Here is a 17,762-nt window from a genome sequence, read left to right as displayed (position 1 = left end):
TGAGTCACTTGTGATAAAATAGGTGGATAATAGACAGTGCTGCTGCTCGCTGCGTACGTGGGCACGAGCCTTCGCCGCCCGTCGCTCAGTCGCCAGAGGGACTGTAAAGGTTACGGAAATCACCTTGTCTGCTCTTTAGAGTGAGTAGAAGCTACTTTTCCTAAGGGACCTGAAATAGCAAGTAACTTCGTAGTAACGGGTGCTTCGGGTTTGAAATCCGTTTGGTGCAAGCCCTGCTGTGTAATCCTTGCTGGTGCAAAGGGAGGGAGCCTGTGGATCTCTCCCCCTGAATGCTGAGGGGCCGCGTTCCCCGATAAACAACAACTGACTCTGGGTTTCCATAATCCAAGACAGTTCTGAGTGTGCCTGAGCAGAGGGGTTGCACTGTTTTGTGTGTTGGGGTAGTGCAGGGTTCTGTTCTGTAACAGTACATTTTTTAACTGAAGTGTAAAAAAGTCTGGAAGATTAAAAAAAACTTGTTTTCAGCTGGGAAAAATGCAAGTGTTGGGAATAAGTTTCTTTTGGTTAGACCTTTGCTTTGGGGTAAAGCCATGTAATTTCAGAAGAAAAAAATAAAGGAAAAAAACTCAAAAGCATAAAGGCTTGTAGAGTTAGAGCTGTGGCTAGGTAAAGACCTTATTCTGCTGATACTGAATGTCTTATGCACATGAATAAACCCTAAGCTCATATATATATATTTTTTAAGATATAATGGTTCAAAAATATGCTAAGTAACAGGCACCACAGAGTGTAGAAGATGACTTAGGTATTTGTATGTGCTGTCATGCCTGCAGAGCAAAGCTTGTGCCATACAAAATGCTGTTTGTATGTTTGGCTGATAGCTAAGTAAATAGATAGCTGAGCCTTTTGGTTTCTATATGAGAAAGTGAGAGTGCTCACACCGTCCTGACATCCTGTATTCTTGGAATGCCTTTGGGAAGCACAGGGTCAAAAGACATAGAAATCTGCAGATGTTTTTGTGGGTTTACTTTTTCTTAACACTGGTAGAAGCACTGTATAGCACACTGATGGCTCTGCAGTCCCCATCTTAACATATAGATGTGCCTAAAAGCACATCCAGGCAGGAGCATCCAGCCTCTTCCCTAGGCTATTGCATACAAATCCAAATGCTGCTTTGCTGCTCCTCCTTGGCTTACCTCTGGGGGTCGGGTGGCCCTCTCCTACCAGCCCTCCTGCTGCAGCCACCTCCTTTTATCCTAGTGTATCTGCGTGGATGCTTGCTCTTACCTTTGCTTTGTCACTGAGTAACTGTCCTGTCCCTGTGCTGTCCCCTGAAGCAAAAGACTTTAGAATCACTGCATTTAATAACACGAAACAAGACTTGTCATCTTCCCTTCCAGTAACAGTTGGACTTTTTCTTGGGAAGAAACATTTCCAGTGAGACAAATCTTGTATGGGATTTTCCTTTAGTGTAGTTGTTAGATTTGTCATGTACCTAATGTGGCTGTTGATCCTTTCACAGCTTTGGGATTGTGTAGTAGTCTGCTTTTCCTTATTTACCTAGATTTCTCTGATAGTGGCAATCTTTGATGTCTGAATTTGCATCTGCCTCACCTCTCACTCCTGTTTTCCCTCTGTTTCTTTCATTTCCTTCCAGTTGTATTTTAGGTTTCAGGCTTCCTCCATGTGTGAAATTTCCCCTTAGTTAAGTCTTAGGCCGTGAGGTTGGCCCAGCTGGGGTCTGACACCAAGGCGTTGCCTATCTGAAGGGATCTTGTGGTTCCAGTCCAATTCAACGTAACGTGGAGACCTGTTTGATATGAAGCAAGTCAGGAGATACAGTTGGATAGATGGCCATGGTCTCATACTGTTGGAAGAGCTGGAAAGTCAGCACTTTTTGATTATTTCATATTGAAGGGAACAATGGAAAAAAAAATCCCCCTCATCTCTTCAGTTTGCTTCCTCAAATAGCTGCAGGGAAGTGACATGTAAGAAAAACAACAACAACAACAACAAAAAGAAACACCAGGCAGTGACAGAAAATGTGACAGCCCTGTGGATTTAGGGAGTGCAAGTGTAAATATGCTGTCAGCTGCGGTGCCATATAACTGTGCTGGGGAAGTCACTGCACGCTCTCAAGCCACAGGTTTCCGGGATAGTTACAAATCAGGGCTGTAGGATGTTTTAATGACATTTATTTGCTTAAATGATGCTAATACCTTGCATAAAGCACCAAGTGAATAAACATAGCTCGCAGACTCATGCTGATCCCTTGGGGAACTCCTTCTCTGTGATGGGAGCGTGTCATGTGTAACTCAGAAGGCAATGCATGAATTCAGTCAGCTGCCAGGGAAGCCCCCTGGCTTTTTGGGCAGCGCTGTCCCTTCAATCCTGCTGCTGCCAAGGAGCCAGCTCCAGGGGTGAGCTCCTGGTTTGGAGGTCCCGTGTCATTCAACTTCTGAGCACCAGCCGAAACGCGCTGGTGGGAAGGGCATGTGGAGGGGAAGCTTGTTAGCTCTAGGGTGTGCGGGTAGAAATGTGCTGGACCATCCTGATGAGCAGCAGTGCTCAGAAGAGTGAGGAAGGTGGAACGAGTGTTTGCTGGGCTTCTGCACCAGCTATTGCGAAGAGGCCTGGTTTTGTCCAGGGCTATCAGCCAGTGAGGGAAGGAAAAGGGAGAGGTGTTGGTGATCAACCATTGCCATCACCAAATCCACTTTGGTTTCAGTGTCAGTGCTTCAGTGGAAACCAGCAGACTTAAGGTATGATCAAGGATTCCTAAGGCAAATTTAGTTAAGAACCTGGCACTACCGAGCAGAATAGGCAGTTTAGCAGTAATCCTTAGCAGTAATTTTTGTGTAAAGATCACTCCTCTTAGTCCATAGCAATAAGCTTTTTCCTTCTTATGAATCATTTTATGGTCAAATTTCTACAGAGAAGTATGCAGCTCTGAGCAGTGGGGCTGGAGTCACTGCTCTGGCCACTAGCCGCCCGGCTACCCGCTCTTCTTCACGAGTGGTTTCCTGACTGATGGCAGGACACTCGAGCCTGTATCCAGTTATTCAGGTGCCAGTGTACACAAACTCCTCTGCATCTTTTAAAACCATTTTGAAATGAGGTTGGCATGGGCAGTTGATTCAGCTAGAGGTATTAGTAAATCGTGTAAAAGCAGATTTCAAGGTGTGGCCAGTGGTTACTGCGCTCAGTTGAGAGGCCAAGAAACAACATTATTAGTCTGGGGTGCAGCAGTCTTTTTTGTATATACAAACTCATCTCTGGACAGAAGTCCTTGGGCCCACTCAGATGGATTTCACCTTTATGTGAAATCACCCAAAGCGCAGTGGGTTTATGGGGTCCGTCACACTGTTTTCAATGAGCCTTTGCTCAAGCATTGTTTGAACCCCCATCTGCTCATGTAAGGTTCGTTTCGGTAGTGCACTTGGATTTTAGGGGTTGTGAAATGGCTTCTGACAGAAATCTTCTACATGTTTTGTAGGTGCGAGACAATGTATTTTTATGCAGATCATCTAATTTGTCCACATTTTTTTCTTAAGGCATGCATCTTTGAACTTTGATATGTAACTTTAAAAAAGCAGCGCACTGGTGTAGAGTCATTTTTTACATAAACTATTCCCTTTTTCAGCTAGCTGTGATCTTCTTAAGCTTTAATTTCCTTTCTAAATGGATTTCCTGGATGCTACTTGCCATTGGTACTGTTGACAATGAACGGATTTTCAGATGGCTTTTAGTGGGCTGCCCCATGCAGGCTGACACCAGACTTAAGCCAGTCTCCTGGAATAAGCGCGAATGGACATCAAGTGCTGCTGGGCAAATTCCTCTGTCGCAGCACCCGAGTAAGAGAGAAATAAAAGTGGAGTCATTGACTTGCAGTACAGTCCTTGGGGATTCTACTGCTTGTGATGCGATTCGCCTTTCCCTGTTTGCCACTTCTAGGGCTGTTTTTTTTTTTTTTTCAGTGCAGTATCAGTTGTCAATCTTGAGTCTCTGAGTCTCTTTGGTTCCTTTGCTCTGTCTGCCTTTTCTTCTAATACCTGAGGGTGGATGAAAGCAGCCAAGACTCCATAATTAAGCGTATTCAAGAATGTACTGTTGGAGTCTCATGAGCCTGGCTTTTTGCCTACACAATATGCTGAAATCTCTGTGTGGAGATCTGTAAATTGTATTGCTACTTCACTTTAATTATAGCCTTGTTCTTGCTTTAATATTGCAGCTGGCTTCTTTGTGTGCTGCAGGACGCTGCCAGTGAGCAACGCTTCTTCTCTTGCCTAGTCCTACTAACCTGGTTAAGGGTGGTTTGCTGAGTCACTTTTTTTTTGGTGACCCTGGGCAATGCTCTATCCATAATTAACAAATGAATCCTAAGCAGTAAATGGGTTTCAGTCTACTAAGTACTGAATCATTGTGATGGAGTTTAAGGGTAATCCTAAAACTCCTGGAAGAAGTCAGGGCATATGTAGGACTTGGGATTTAAACCACTGTGATATGCTTGGTGGGAATGGATTATAGCTTTTTTACTAGGAGTGGGAAATATTTGGATACTAAGGATAAATAGAAAACAGCTGAAAGTTGTGTATTTAAGCCCATTGCTTGAGAGTCTGGGTCTGTTTTGCTTTGCAAGCTAAGGTGTCATTTTTGTTTTTACCATTCAGTCTTTCTTAGTGACAATAGTGGCTGTAATTTTTTTTTCCTTTTGTTTAGTTTCATCTCCTCTGAATAAATGAAGAAAGTGACTATGAAAGCACAGCATCTACCTTCTGTTGCCATCAATGAGGAGAAGTTTATAACCAGGTAAATTATTATAAAAAATAATAATAATAAAGTAGTGACTTTGCTCTACTCAAGTTACTCTACATTAATTCATTAATTGCCCATCCAGAAGAGCAGCTCCAGCAGCAATGCCTGCAGCTTGGTTCCTGGGAAGTGTCTATAGAACAAAGTGGCCTTTTATATTGATTTCAAAAACCAGAGCACTAAACCCTTTGGTCTGTGGATTTTGTTTATTAGGTAGAACAGCACTTTCAAAGGTACTGAAATAAAATTTCAAATTAGGAAAGACGACCTTCATGTCTTGGAAATTTATTGAAATGGAATGTGGATTCCAGTGTTGAGCATGAGTTCTGCTAGTTTGAAGCATGGGGCTTGGTTTCGAGCACCTGATGGCAAGGTTTCTTTGCGGAGAAAGATGTATCAGGCTGCCAGTTCTGTTCTGTGGTGAGCAGAAGTTCTTGAAACTGTTTAGAAGAGGCTTGGAACTGTACACGAACTGTATTTCATGGGATACTTTTCCACAGTTAAATCTGTCTGTTAGGAATGTTTCCTAATGTTGCTATATACCCTGAGCCTCCTGGTGTATGGTTCCATCACCTTGTTAGGGAATGGCTTTTTCCCCTGTTGTCCAGAGCACAGGAGCTGGAATAAATGGCAGTTTTCTCACATCATTTCTATCCCTCTTGACATTACTGTGGGAGCATGGGAGCAGCTAATTAAATGCACCCAGGGATGGGGCCTGTGGTAGAATTTCTCTAACTGCACTAAATATTTTCATCTGAACTTTGATACTCTTATACGGGTTATGTGAAGTGCTGTTGATTTCTCCCTTTTTAAAGAAGGTCATCAGAGCTCTGCCAGGCAGTAAGTGCAGCCTATTTCTCCTAAATGCTTGGTCCCTTTATGCTGCTACTGCTTTGGCACATGCTGTTTTCATGTCATACCATGGTTTCAGGTAATTAGTCTGTGTTAATATTCATATGCTTGGTATACAAAAGCATTTGGACATGTTCCAGATGAAGCAGTCTTCATACTTCTAGGTATTCCGTGTGCACTCAAACTTTAAACTCCCTTCCATTGCAATTTGCAGACTCTTGTCCTTCTCCACCTTGAACTGGCTGTCATGCAGCTGCTCTTCCAGCTGTACCATGCAAATCGTGCTGATGTGGCCAGCCTGCTGTTTGAGGATTGCAGAATGGCCGGATCAAAAGGGAGACCAAGGCTTGGCTGACTAAAACATCATGTCTGAGCACAACCGCTATAAATATCCAGGGGTAAATGCATAGGTCTCAGGTGAGAGGAGGACACAAGTGAATTGTCTGGGATTAGTGTTTGGAGTGAACATATGATGCTTTCTCTTGTGGTTCACCACAAGGGCACTTGACCTTGCTGCTCCCTTGTGTCCTGCCTTCATTACTGAAGAAACTGGTGAGGCTGCAGTAAATGCTACCTTTTGGGGGTTTGGCAGTAAGAAGTTTTTCCAGTTACTTAGCTTTGGCTTCATTAATCACTGTGTTTGGCTATTGTCGTGAAGGCATGCTCTGAGGAACTGTATTGCAACACAAGGGATCCACTGATTTTTCTGGCAGTGTAACTCGGAGGGGATGGCCATCTGCCTCCGTTAGGGCAGTCCTTAGTGAAGATGGGCTGTGCTGAGACTCACTGTGGAACCAGAAGACTGGTAGGTGTGGTAATTCTTTCTGGGGCTAAAAGAAGAAAATAGCCTTGTCTCTTCGATACACAAGGACAAAGAGGTCTGTGTGGGTTACTGTCAAATCTCTCCCTTGGGGCTTTTCTAATGGCTTGCCTGGTTTGTCACCGTCTGTTGCACTAATGCAAGAGTGAAACCCGGAAGATTTGTTTATGCAAACTTCTGTGGAAGTTAATAGGAAGGCAAGAAAGAAAAAATCTCAGAGCTCGCTCTGCTAAAGGTTGAACAGAGCCTGTCCCGCAGATTACCCTTACCACGTCGCTCTGCTTTTCACCTGGGACTTTAATTGCCTTTGCAGCTGACATGGCCTAAGAGATGGGCCTCAGAGGCAGACTCAAGCCCTTAGCTATTCCCTCGTCTGTCCTTGGGGAACTGACTTCTACAACTTTCCACTTGGAAAAAGCTTGCTAAATAACAGCTGTCAGAAAAATGATTGCCCAAGATGTTAGGCTGTGAAGTATAAAAAGATTTAAGTTTTCAGCATCTTGAAAGCAGGATCAGCAGATCTATCACAACATCTGTCAATCAAAAATATGGATCTCATACTTGGACCTTCATCTTGTGTTGCATCTGGATTCTGCCTGTGTATGAGGCCAAGATGTGCTTAATCTTGCTTACCTCTAGCCAGTGTGAGGAGAATTTTGCTTGCACCTGATTCATATCGAAGTGTGTGGCAACTTTCCATTTCGGAGGGATGGCCTGAATATAATCCCCCACAGCTCACAGAATGAGGAATGAGTTGTTCCAACACAATGGAAAGAAGGTCCTCCACCACCCGTATTTATAGGATTTAAAATTGAAGTGACTTGAAGGTGTTGAAAATGCTGCTTTAGGGGCCAACAGGATTGATAAAGCCACTTCCAAATATATTTTGGAAGTTGTAGTAAGTTAATGAAGTAAATAATTTACATCCAGTCTCAGAAGGGAATGCAGTTAACCTTGCTGAGTTCGGTGGTGCAGACCTTGCCCTCATATGACCTGCTGAACAAAAGCCCTGTTTCGCTTTTCTTTTCCCTCCCTCCCACAGGGATGGAAAAGGATCACCAAGCAGCAGGGCACAGCCAAGTTCAACTTAGTAAGTGGAGCGAGCAGGAGATAAGCTGTAACAGGAAAGATATTCACATGCTTGCTGCCCCATTCCAAACACACACACGTTAACCATTTCCCCTGCTCCCCCCAGCTTGCTCTGTGGTGTGTCAGCAGCCTGGCCTAATGAGAGGTGTCCCTGCCCATGGCAGGGGGGTGGAATTGGATGATTTAAGGTCCCTTACAGCCCAAACCATGCTGTGATTCAGCAGTCTGGCTGGGGAAGACCATGCTCCCCTGGGCTTGCAGACAGTGGCATGCACTGGTCCCACCACCAGCGCTCTGTTTCAGTAAGTTTCGGGAGTTTACCTGTGTGAGCACTGCCCCATCCACTGAAGGGAGAGGCGGGTGCTACAGCTCTGTGTCCCCGGTGGAGATGCGCCGGGACAGAGCTCCACGTCGTGCTGTTCAGAGACACTCTTGTCCGGATGCTTTGGATACACAAATGGTGAGAGGTGATTGAGACGCGAGGCAGCTGCTTTGAGCTCTCATGGAGACCGTGGACAGCAGAGGCTGAGGATGGAAGAAGAGGGCAGGTGTCGCAAGCCACAGGAGAGGGTGATGTATGCCCTTGGAGTCAGACTGTATGATGGAGTCGCAGGAGAAGATGCTTTTGTTGTCTAGCTGTTGTCAATTCAAATCACATGCACCAGTTTCTACCTGCATGTATTTCTTTGTATAAACCATAATTCTTCTAGTTTCTTGTACTAATTTCTTGGATTTCTTACATTCTTAGGTGCAATACCCTGAGCAATGCTGTCTTTTATTGCACTTATTGATGTCACAACCTGATCATAGAGATGCTATGAACTAATACTCATTTGATCCCTGAAAATGGCCTTCCTAACTGCCCTGCAATGACTGAGAGCCTGGGCACACTCCTAGCAGAGATCACTCTTAGGCTTGTCATCTCTGATAAGGGCGCTGCTGTCACCATTGATAACGTCCCTGTGTGTTCTGGGACGTGGCTGTGCTGTGACCGATACAGGAAAACAAACATTAAAAATTCTCCTGAAACTCTTTGTGCCAGTGTTTCCTATTCCCCAAGGTTGTATCATTAACTCCCTCATTAAATGTATTTCTCACACAAGCAGGTGTTTAATGCTTTGCATAAGGTCTTTGTCAGTGTAGTCCTGCACCTGCAAGGTTCCTTTATTTGATTTTCTTGGTGAACTCTGACTGTTGCAATACTCAAAATGCAATTTCTCTTATGCATCGTTCCAGTGTGTGATGTGTTTCAGTGACACTGCTGTCAGTCAGTTCTGCAGTATTTCTGCTTACACTCAAAACTGGTGTCGGAGTTGTAACAGCACTTTTGTCAGTACATGGGTCTTGAATAATTTCTCTAAGTCTCTGTGGGACTTTACGGTGAGAGGAGCTTTCAGACGCCGTTTGTTTTGCTGATGGTTGGGCTGTTGCAATATTTCATACTAAACGAAACATGGAAATACCAGACTCTAGTAGGAAATAAACTTGGTATCTTCATTTATGACTGAAAGACGGTGCTTTAAACTATCTTGATTGTTAGTGATCTCATTTAGTTCTTAAAGATTGTCAGTGAGGCAGAATTTGTACCTTTCCATGCAATTGTTTCCTATGCTTAATTACCCATGCTGGTGGAAATTACCTCCTTGAATTATAGTCTAAATAATCTTTAATTGGAATTGGTGTGGGGAAGGGTGCTTATTTATTGGTGATATTGTCTCATACCACTTACCACTCCACATGTTCTCCTTTGGATTGCGTGGTGTGTATCCTCCTTCAAAAGCTGTGCTGAAAAGCAGAGTACCTTAACCAAACTCAACCTTGAGCTGTAATTCAAGCAAATTTGCTCTGATGAGGGTGTTGCCATGAGCACCTGCTGTGCGGTGGTTACTTTTTACCCAGCAGCATGGCATTGTGCCCTCAAGACCCGCTGGTGCTTACCAGTGACCAGCAGGTGCTTTTCCAGAGTAATCCAAGCAATCGCACCCTGTGCTGTGTTTGTGCAATGTAGCTTTTATGGCTTCTTCCCTGCTTCAAGGCCCTGTGGCAGCAGTGTGAGTGATGTGGGGTGGCTGCTGTTAGCACAGGTGGGAGCAGCTTTTGCACCAGATGTCAGTGCAGAGCTGGCATCGCCCCTGCCCTGTGCTTTAGAAAGCACGTACTTAAAATCCAGTAGCTGGAGTTATTTCTTCCCAGACCAAGTCCCAAAAGGGAGCAGGCAGTGGCTTAGGCCTAGAAATATTGATGTTCAGCAGTTCTAATTTCATTGTTTTGAAAAGCTATCAAATTTGAGAAGTTTTCTGAATCCCTCTTCTGCAGCGTTGTGAAGTTATCAAGGATGGAGATGGGCATTTTCTGCTAAGGTTTCTCTTAATATTAAACTTCAAGTCTCATTAGCACCTGTGGGCCTCACACTGCCTTCTGTGCATTTTTTTTTCACAGCAGAAGGTTGTGCTGCCTTTTTTTTTTTTTTTTAATTGCAGTGTGGATTTCTGTTTGAAATCTGAGATGATGGGCTTGTTATTAATTCTTGCTTGTTGGCAGATGTTCTCTTCATATCCATCCTTTCTCTTCTGAGCAAAGATTTAGCACAAAACTGTAATGTTGCACGTGGAAGGAAACTGAAGTGTTTTGTCTAGGCACAGTGTAGGCATTTTGAAGTCAGAAGAAGTGTAGAAACAAAAGAGCATTGAAAACTATGTCACGGAGGAAACAAATTGTAACCTAAATGAAATCTGCAACTCTTGTGTATGGGAGTGCTGTTCCTGTTTGCTTTCCCCTCACAGCTCTAACAGAAGTCCAAAGTACAAGTTATTCTACAGCAGTGTTGTTAATGTCACCTAAGTCTAACTTATTTCCTCTGTGTATTAGGTCTCTAAAGAAGTAACTTATAGGCAACCCAGTCTTCTGATGGAATTTTACTTGTGGAAAATGGTGCATTATTAACAGACCTTTACAGATTCACTGGGTAACACAGATACAGGGTGTTATTCTCATACCTAAGTCCTGGATTTTACAGCAATATACATGTTTTAAAATGATTATTTTTTTTAATTGGGATCTTTTATTCTAGAGAGCAGCTCAGTTCTCTCCTGAAGACCTATAACTCTTACTATTCTGATCAACAAAATCTGCAACTGTCACTTAATCAGGTAAGAATTTGTGCAAATATAATACAAAGAGCATAAAGTAATAGCAGGAAAAGCACTAATGGCTGCTGATGCTTAATGCAGTTGGACTGAGCTATATGGGATACACGTTGCATGTTAATATGTTAGCTGAAATACGTCACTGGAATCAAAGCACCGCAGCCATGATAGAGCCAAATGTATGAGGAGAAGAGAGCAGAAACAGGTATGTTAAGACAAGTGGGAATTTAAGATTATGAATTGCGATCTGCTTGCTGTCCCATTCATAGGAAATTATTCTTTGGGTCGACCTCTCAAGTCTTACATCATTAGTAGGGAGGGAGCAGAACTGCGAAGCTTTCTGCAGCGTGCAGTTCCTCCCCTGCCCCTTCAGCCTGAACCAGCTGCCTGTAATGGCAGCACTGCCGTCACTCGGGTCATTTTACAGACTACCAGTCTCTCCTCAAATGTGAACATTTAGTACAGAGAACGTGCTTGTAACCACAGACCAGGCGTTCCCCTTCTGTGGAGACCAGAAGAGCCCACATGGCTGAAGGACTGATGGGGGCCTGAGTCATGTCTCTGATACCAGAGTCCCTGGTTTAGCAGTCTGAATGTTCTTTAGCTTCACAAGCTGTGTCTCTGTTGTTTTACCTATATCAGGACTGAAAGGACATAGAGTAATTCTGGGCAGAAATGGTCTGAAAATGGGCAGTTTCCAGCTGTCTTTCCCAGCTCTTTCTGCTGGGACAAAGGCTTAGTGACCAAATTTGATGTCACCAAGAATGGGCTCTGGTAACACTTTGGACTGATGCAGTGCCGTGTGTTGGTGAGGATGACTTCATTAACTTTGCCTTCCTTCCTTGCCACTGCTTGTTCTTCCCCTTTACCGACTTCTTATCACCCTGGTTCCAGAAGAGCTGGTCATCCAAAGCAGAACGAATAGGATTTGGTTTCTAATTGCATGAAATTATGGAAACATTGGTAGGGAAGCACCTCTGGAGGGGTCGTGTAGTCCAGCCTCCTGTTCAAATTTGGAATAATGCTGACACAAGACCAGGTCAGCTGTGGCTTTAGCTGAGTTTTGGAAATCGCTAAGGAGAGCGATTCCACCACCTGTTCCAGGTGCTAGCCTCAGTGATTTCAGTATATTCCTGTTTCTTTGAGGGGAACTTGCTTCTCCACATTGATTACTGAGCACCATTAATTTTTCTTCCTTTTTTTTTTTTTTTTTTCCCCAGCGAGAAGGAAGTGTACCATTTATTGAAGGAATCTTGTCAATATTTTGGGGACTCCGACATCCTATCCGATTAAAAATTCATGATGAGAAGCAGCTACCTTCTTTTGTAACCTTGAAGTCAACAGAGAATGTGGGTTTGCTCCCCGGTAGGAGGTAATGTATTAAATTCCATAAGAAGGAGGCAGGCTGACATTTCAAGACACCTCATTTAGGTAGCTTCAATGGCTGTAGCTGATTTCATATCCCAAATTCCTTAAAGGCTGTGGTGGTTGATAGCACAGCAATAATCAGTGTCAGGTGTAACTGATCAGGCCTTTCACCAGCTCCTGTTGGGCAGAAAGATTCATCTGGCTTCTAGCTTAAGAACAGTCAAGGAGGAGGCTGCTCTTGTCTATACTGATAATTCCCATGCAAATACCGGGAAAATTATGTACATCGGAAATTATTAAAAAAAAAAAAAAAAAAGTATGCTTATATACATATATACACCCAATAACATATGCAGCCCCTGAAAGATCTCCTGTTGGTACACATTCTACAGCATGAAGCAAAAAGCTGCTAGGTTAGTGCCAAGTGGTCATCTGTCCCAGGGTATCTTACCAGATACTTCAAGTCTGTCATCATTGCTTCTCATGGCTAAGTTAAATTCAGGAAACAAAATACTTACTCTGTGTAAAATCTGATGTTAAAACACATCAGAAATATACACAGACGAGTTGTGCCTTCAGGCAGCTGCCTATCAGATTTTTATATCAGAGTATTCTGTGTTGATCTGAGCCCTGCTAGATTGCCCAGATCTTTATAATTGGTTTAGGTGCTTAGAATATTTTTTTTTCTGTTTTTAAGATGATTTCCAGAGCCTTGGTTGGTGAATTTGGAATTACATCTGACAAACTGAAGTTGAGCAATTTGCAATATGGAGGCTGAGCCAATGTTTACCGTGATTGAATCCCTGATAAATTCTGTATTTAAGAGCTCCTTTTCTTAGTTATTTGTCATCGTAGTTTGCATGTGATACATGTTTGAATTGTGGATTTAATTCTCCCATTGTTGCAGCTGTGTAGCCCTGATAAAACCAGGGGCAGTCTTTTCCCTACCTCTTGCTGTTGAAATTAATGGGTAACCCCACAAGGAGTAACCAGCAAAGAACTTGAGTCTGAGGCAGATCTGGTTCTCTTGGCTGACCTTCAGTAGGTCTGCTGATGGTCAGTGCATGTGGCCTGTATGATATGGTCCAGTCTGGCAGTTCAATTTCTCTTTGCCTTTTATTCCTTCAAAAATATACGACTGGTAGCAGATGTGAATCTGAAGGTAAATATTAATTCATGATCACACAGATGTGAAACTGCCCTGACATGCTTTAAGGTATGCAGAACAGCTTGACTGTTTGATCTTAAATGAACTTTCTAAACACATGGAACAAAGCTGAAATAGTTGTTTGGCGTGCTCATTGGAGTTAGACGAATATTGTTGTGACTGTATATAGGAAATCATTTCTGTCTTTTTTTTTTTTTTTTTTTTACTGTTTTCCTACAAATTGGTTTATTCTTGGTCAGAGCAGTAACTGGCTAGAGACTTTATTCAATGAATTATGCAATTAATGTTATGCATAAAGTTGACTTTAAAATAGGTATTCATCTCAGGAGCTGGGTTGAATTCCCTGCTCCTCCTACACAAATGGTTTGGAAATCTCAAGAGGGCGGTGTATGCTACTATAATCTTTCCTGTCCCTGTCTGTGTAACAGAAATTACATGGCCTGTGACTGAATGACAGCGTTCTTCTGTATGCCCGTGTGTTTTCCTACCTGTGATAAATCCATGGCATTGCTGTGCTTTATTTGCAGTAATTCTTCACCTGATTTAAAGGACATCATGCTCAACATTGAACAGGCTCTAAATGGGGTTTTGTTACGTTTGGGATCCCTTGTCATGCCACATTTTACGAGCAGTAATTTATTAGGACGTGAACTAAAATTACTTGCTCTGTATTCCACATTGAAGACTGCAGTTGTGTTCTGTTAGGTTTTGAACGGGGATAGGAATGTATTACATGAAGCCAGGCTACTAGATAAATTGAATTCACTGAGTTAATGAGGAATAATTAACTGTAAATATATGTTTTATGTTTCAGCGGAATGACACGCTGGGGAGAATTTGATGATCTACATCATATTAGCGGGGAGACATTGAAATCTAATGAAGAAAAGCTGAACCCTGAGAAAAGTTAGTGTCTGTGCTCTGATGTTCACTAAGAAATTTTGCAATAATAATTTGATATACTAGGTCTCCCCTCTTAGCAAAGGGAAATGCTTCTCCGTCTCTGTTATCTCCATCTACTACGTGCTAGTGAAATAGTGACATGATTGCCTAGTGAAAGCATGGTTGTACAGATAAATTTTTAAATGACTGGTGCTTACAGGTTGTCTTTTACAAAAGAAAAAAATCTCAAGAAGTAAGAAAAATAGCAAACTCTTGCCTGTGTCCGCTGGCTTTTTGTCATGTGCCCATGCCCAACTCCTCCACAAAAATATAAAATAAAATAAATTCCTCCACCACTAACCTTCTTCCTGTGTTGGTGTTGGCAAGGAGGGTGGTGCAGCTGTACAATATGCTGATGCGGTTTCATTTGTTTCATTTTGTCCAGGTTATTCATGTTATGAAAGCAGCACTCTGAAGTCCAAGAGCGAGCAGGAACATGACTGTGCTACCCTGCCCAGGGCGGTCAGCGATGGTGCAGCTGTAAGGAAGAGGACCAAGTTCCCCATGATAGCAAGAACAGAAGTGGAAACGCACAGGTTTTCTATTAACGGCCACTTCTACAACTATGAGGTACAGATATAGATGCTGGTCCTTCTTCCCCTGAAGTTGGGCACTGGAGCAGAATAAAGCCTCCAGTGAGCTTCTGGACCTCTCCTGCACTCCCTCAGACAAGAGGGGTGCTCCCCCCTTAGTCCCCTGTGTGTGGCCAGGCCTTGGGCTTTGGAGGGTCACAGTGGTCCTTCCTTCCCATGGGGAGGCCTTCCCTTCTCCTGGGGATACCGTGTGCCCTTTGCTGTACACTAACTATGGTAACATACCTGCCAGCTTGCTTTATCCCAGAGCTGTGCTGTGTTAGATCTTCTGGAATCCCAGCCACTAAGTACAGGAGTCCTCAAATTCATGCCCTTTGCTGTTGGTTTTGTTTCCTAGACATCAGTTTTTACTCCAGCTTTTGGATCAGAAACCAAAATACGAATTAACAGCTATATGAGAACAAGAGAAGTAATAGAACAATTGCTTCGAAAGTTCAAGGTAACTCTGCGTGCTTGTAGAAGCCACTACAGCTGTGTTCTAGAAATATTAACTTAACTCACTTGAGTGGTGTCCCACCAGCACTGTGTGACAGGCAGGAAATAACTGGAAGTACAGAGTACGAAACAGCTTAGAAAAAGCACATTTTGCAACACAAAGCACAACAAAAGACAGTTTTTAAGGAGAAAGTTGCTGTTACTTTCCAAATGCTTCGTGGCTCTTCGTCTAGAAAAGGCATATCAGGTGTACAGCTTGCAGTGAAGAAAGAACCGGGGAATGGCTTCTTTATGCCTTCTTGGAAAGAAGGGGAAAATGCTGCAGCACCTTCAGCATTACCCAGCACAAAGGACGTTTAATGGACGTAGCTGTGCTTCCCTCTAGTGACAGGCTCTAGTAATTAGATTTTTCTTAGAAGAAAAGAGAGCTTTCATCTAACCCGAGTGCCTGGAATACACATTATCTTGGACCCAGGCACATACAAAGCTCCAAAATGCCACAGTTAAAATAGTACTCAAGGCCAGTTTGTCCTATTTATTTATTATTTTCCTTGTGATTTGTAAAAACTAAAACGTTACAGATGCTCTGGAAAGATCTTTTGTTTTCTAAGATGCTATGTTGCTGCTTTGGGCAATGTGGTAGTGTTAGTAAGGATAAGGTAGCGGGGGTACAGGGACAAAGAAAATGCAGCCTAGCTTTAGATCTTACCCAAATCCAGTATCTTTTAACTCATCCATAGACAGTATCCTAATTACAGGCTTTGATTTAAACATTTGAGTTGAGAAGCAGGCTATATCTGCTGATGATGCAGTGCTCAGGGGATACATTGGTCAATCTGAATAGCCTTTGGTTTTGTGTTTACAGATAGAAAACAGTCCGCATGAATTTGCACTTTATATTATCCATGCATCCGGAGGTAAGCCAGGCATCATTGTGTGATCATTTCATCTGTAATTATCCTCTGCATATGTGTGGGGGCTGCTGATCTTGGAGCAACAAGATCCATCACAGGCAACTGCCCTTGCTCAGAGTGCCTAGGCAGTGTGGCATTTTGGCTTTTCTTGGGACCCCTTAGATATGTGCACTTCTCTGATGGAGAGGAAAACCTGAATAATTGTGTCCTGAGTGCTTTCAGAGTACTGCAAGTACAACTCCTTCAGCTAAACAGTAATGTAATTACTATTTAATTTAATGTAATATTACTATTACTATCCTGTAATTAAAGACTGTTTAGAATGCTCTTCTGCTGTAACTTCTGTACTGTATGGCTGCATGGCAGTCTTGGGATGCCGGGCTCCAGCTGGCAGTGTTAGGGGATATCTTAATTGAAAAAGTGGTACAAGGCTTTTAGAGAGTGCTAGGAGATACCCAGACTGTCTTTGAAATGTTAATCCGATGAAAATCAGACTGGCTAAACATAATTCATTTGGACTTCACAATTTTAAACATAGTCTTGGTTCCCCCAAATGCCTAACTGAAAGTATGCAAAATTTATTGGAAAATATACGCTTATACAATGTAGTCCAACTCTATTACTTAATGAAAAACATGTTTTTGTTTTTGTTTTTTTTTTTTCTTAAAAGCAATACCTAAAAGAATGGGAGAGACAACTGAGGAGCATGTGCCTTAAATGTCAAAATAGAAATTTGAAAGGATATTTGAAAATTATGAAGTAGATTTTGTGTTAGTCATTGACAAGCTCTCTGGCCTGGAGCCAGTCTCTTAAATGTGTACTTGGCTACGTAAGTTGCAACTCCTTAGTGTTGTATGTGCCAACATCTTTCAAAATGCATAGCTCAAATTTAGTTACCACATCCTCTTGAAAATATGTTAGAGACTCGCTCTATCTGTAGTAATTGCACATCAGACAAGGATAGGATCTTTGCCAAGAAAGAAGACGTCTGATTGCATGAGGTTTTAGAAGCACTGTTGTATGTTCTGTACATCATCGCATTACTTTTAAATCCCAGAGAAGAAGCAGTTGAGGAGTGGAGACATTCCCTTAGTGCACAGACTTCTGCAGGGGCCCTCAGAGAAGATTGCCAAGTTTTTTCTCATGGACAGGCGTGTGGAAGAGGTCAGCGGCGATGTACGTATATCACCATTCCAACAGTTCACAATGTTTTTCTCCAGTAGTGTACTCACTAATGTGCATTTCTTGTCATCTTCTTGATAGGTTGCTCAGTATATTCAATTTCATCTTCCATTTTTGGAATCAATCCTGCACAGAATAAATGAAGAAGAACAGCAAGAGATTCAACAAACTATTGCAAAGTAAACAGAAGTAAAATTAGAGGGTCACTTTAAGTCCAGGAGAATATTTACAATCATGGGTTGGCTCAATAGACAAATGCATTTATGTAGCAGCGTGCAGTCAGAACGCTGTGCTCTGACTGCTTACACAAAACTTTGTGAGAATTGTAATCATTTCTGTATCCTGCATCCCTAAATGAGCTGTTGCTGTTGAAGTTTCTAGAGCGTATACCAGACTATATGTAGAAGGTGGGAGCTTTCCGGAAAATTAGGAGCCCCAGGGTAGCTTTGTTGTATTTTGTGAAATGTCTTAGTGACGTGG

General features: G+C 42.7%; 1 protein-coding gene across 7 annotated transcripts in view; it reads left to right on the top strand.

Annotated features, from left to right (window-relative positions):
* RASSF6 (Ras association domain family member 6) overlaps positions 1-17,762 on the top strand; it is a 32,553-nt gene that overhangs the window by 13,068 nt on the left and 1,723 nt on the right. For 6 of the 7 annotated variants that reach the window (XM_084518465.1, XM_084518464.1, XM_084518466.1 and 3 more), the window contains 9 exons: positions 4,681-4,770; positions 10,605-10,683; positions 11,901-12,052; positions 14,031-14,122; positions 14,544-14,728; positions 15,089-15,190; positions 16,052-16,103; positions 17,158-17,276; positions 17,364-17,461. In XM_084518465.1, coding sequence (XP_084374591.1) covers positions 4,700-4,770; positions 10,605-10,683; positions 11,901-12,052; positions 14,031-14,122; positions 14,544-14,728; positions 15,089-15,190; positions 16,052-16,103; positions 17,158-17,276; positions 17,364-17,461 — 950 coding nt within the window. In that variant the 5' untranslated portion in view covers positions 4,681-4,699. Of the gene's footprint in view, positions 1-33; positions 141-4,680; positions 4,771-10,604; positions 10,684-11,900; positions 12,053-14,030; positions 14,123-14,543; positions 14,729-15,088; positions 15,191-16,051; positions 16,104-17,157; positions 17,277-17,363; positions 17,462-17,762 lie in introns of those variants that run through there. The other variant, XM_084518469.1, reaches the window with a different exon arrangement.

This window comes from Aythya ferina (genome assembly GCF_964211825.1).
Source record: "Aythya ferina genome assembly, chromosome: 4".
NCBI lineage: Eukaryota > Metazoa > Chordata > Aves > Anseriformes > Anatidae > Aythya > Aythya ferina.
Note: the sequence above shows the minus strand (reverse complement) of the source record. Positions and strands in the feature narration are given on the sequence as shown.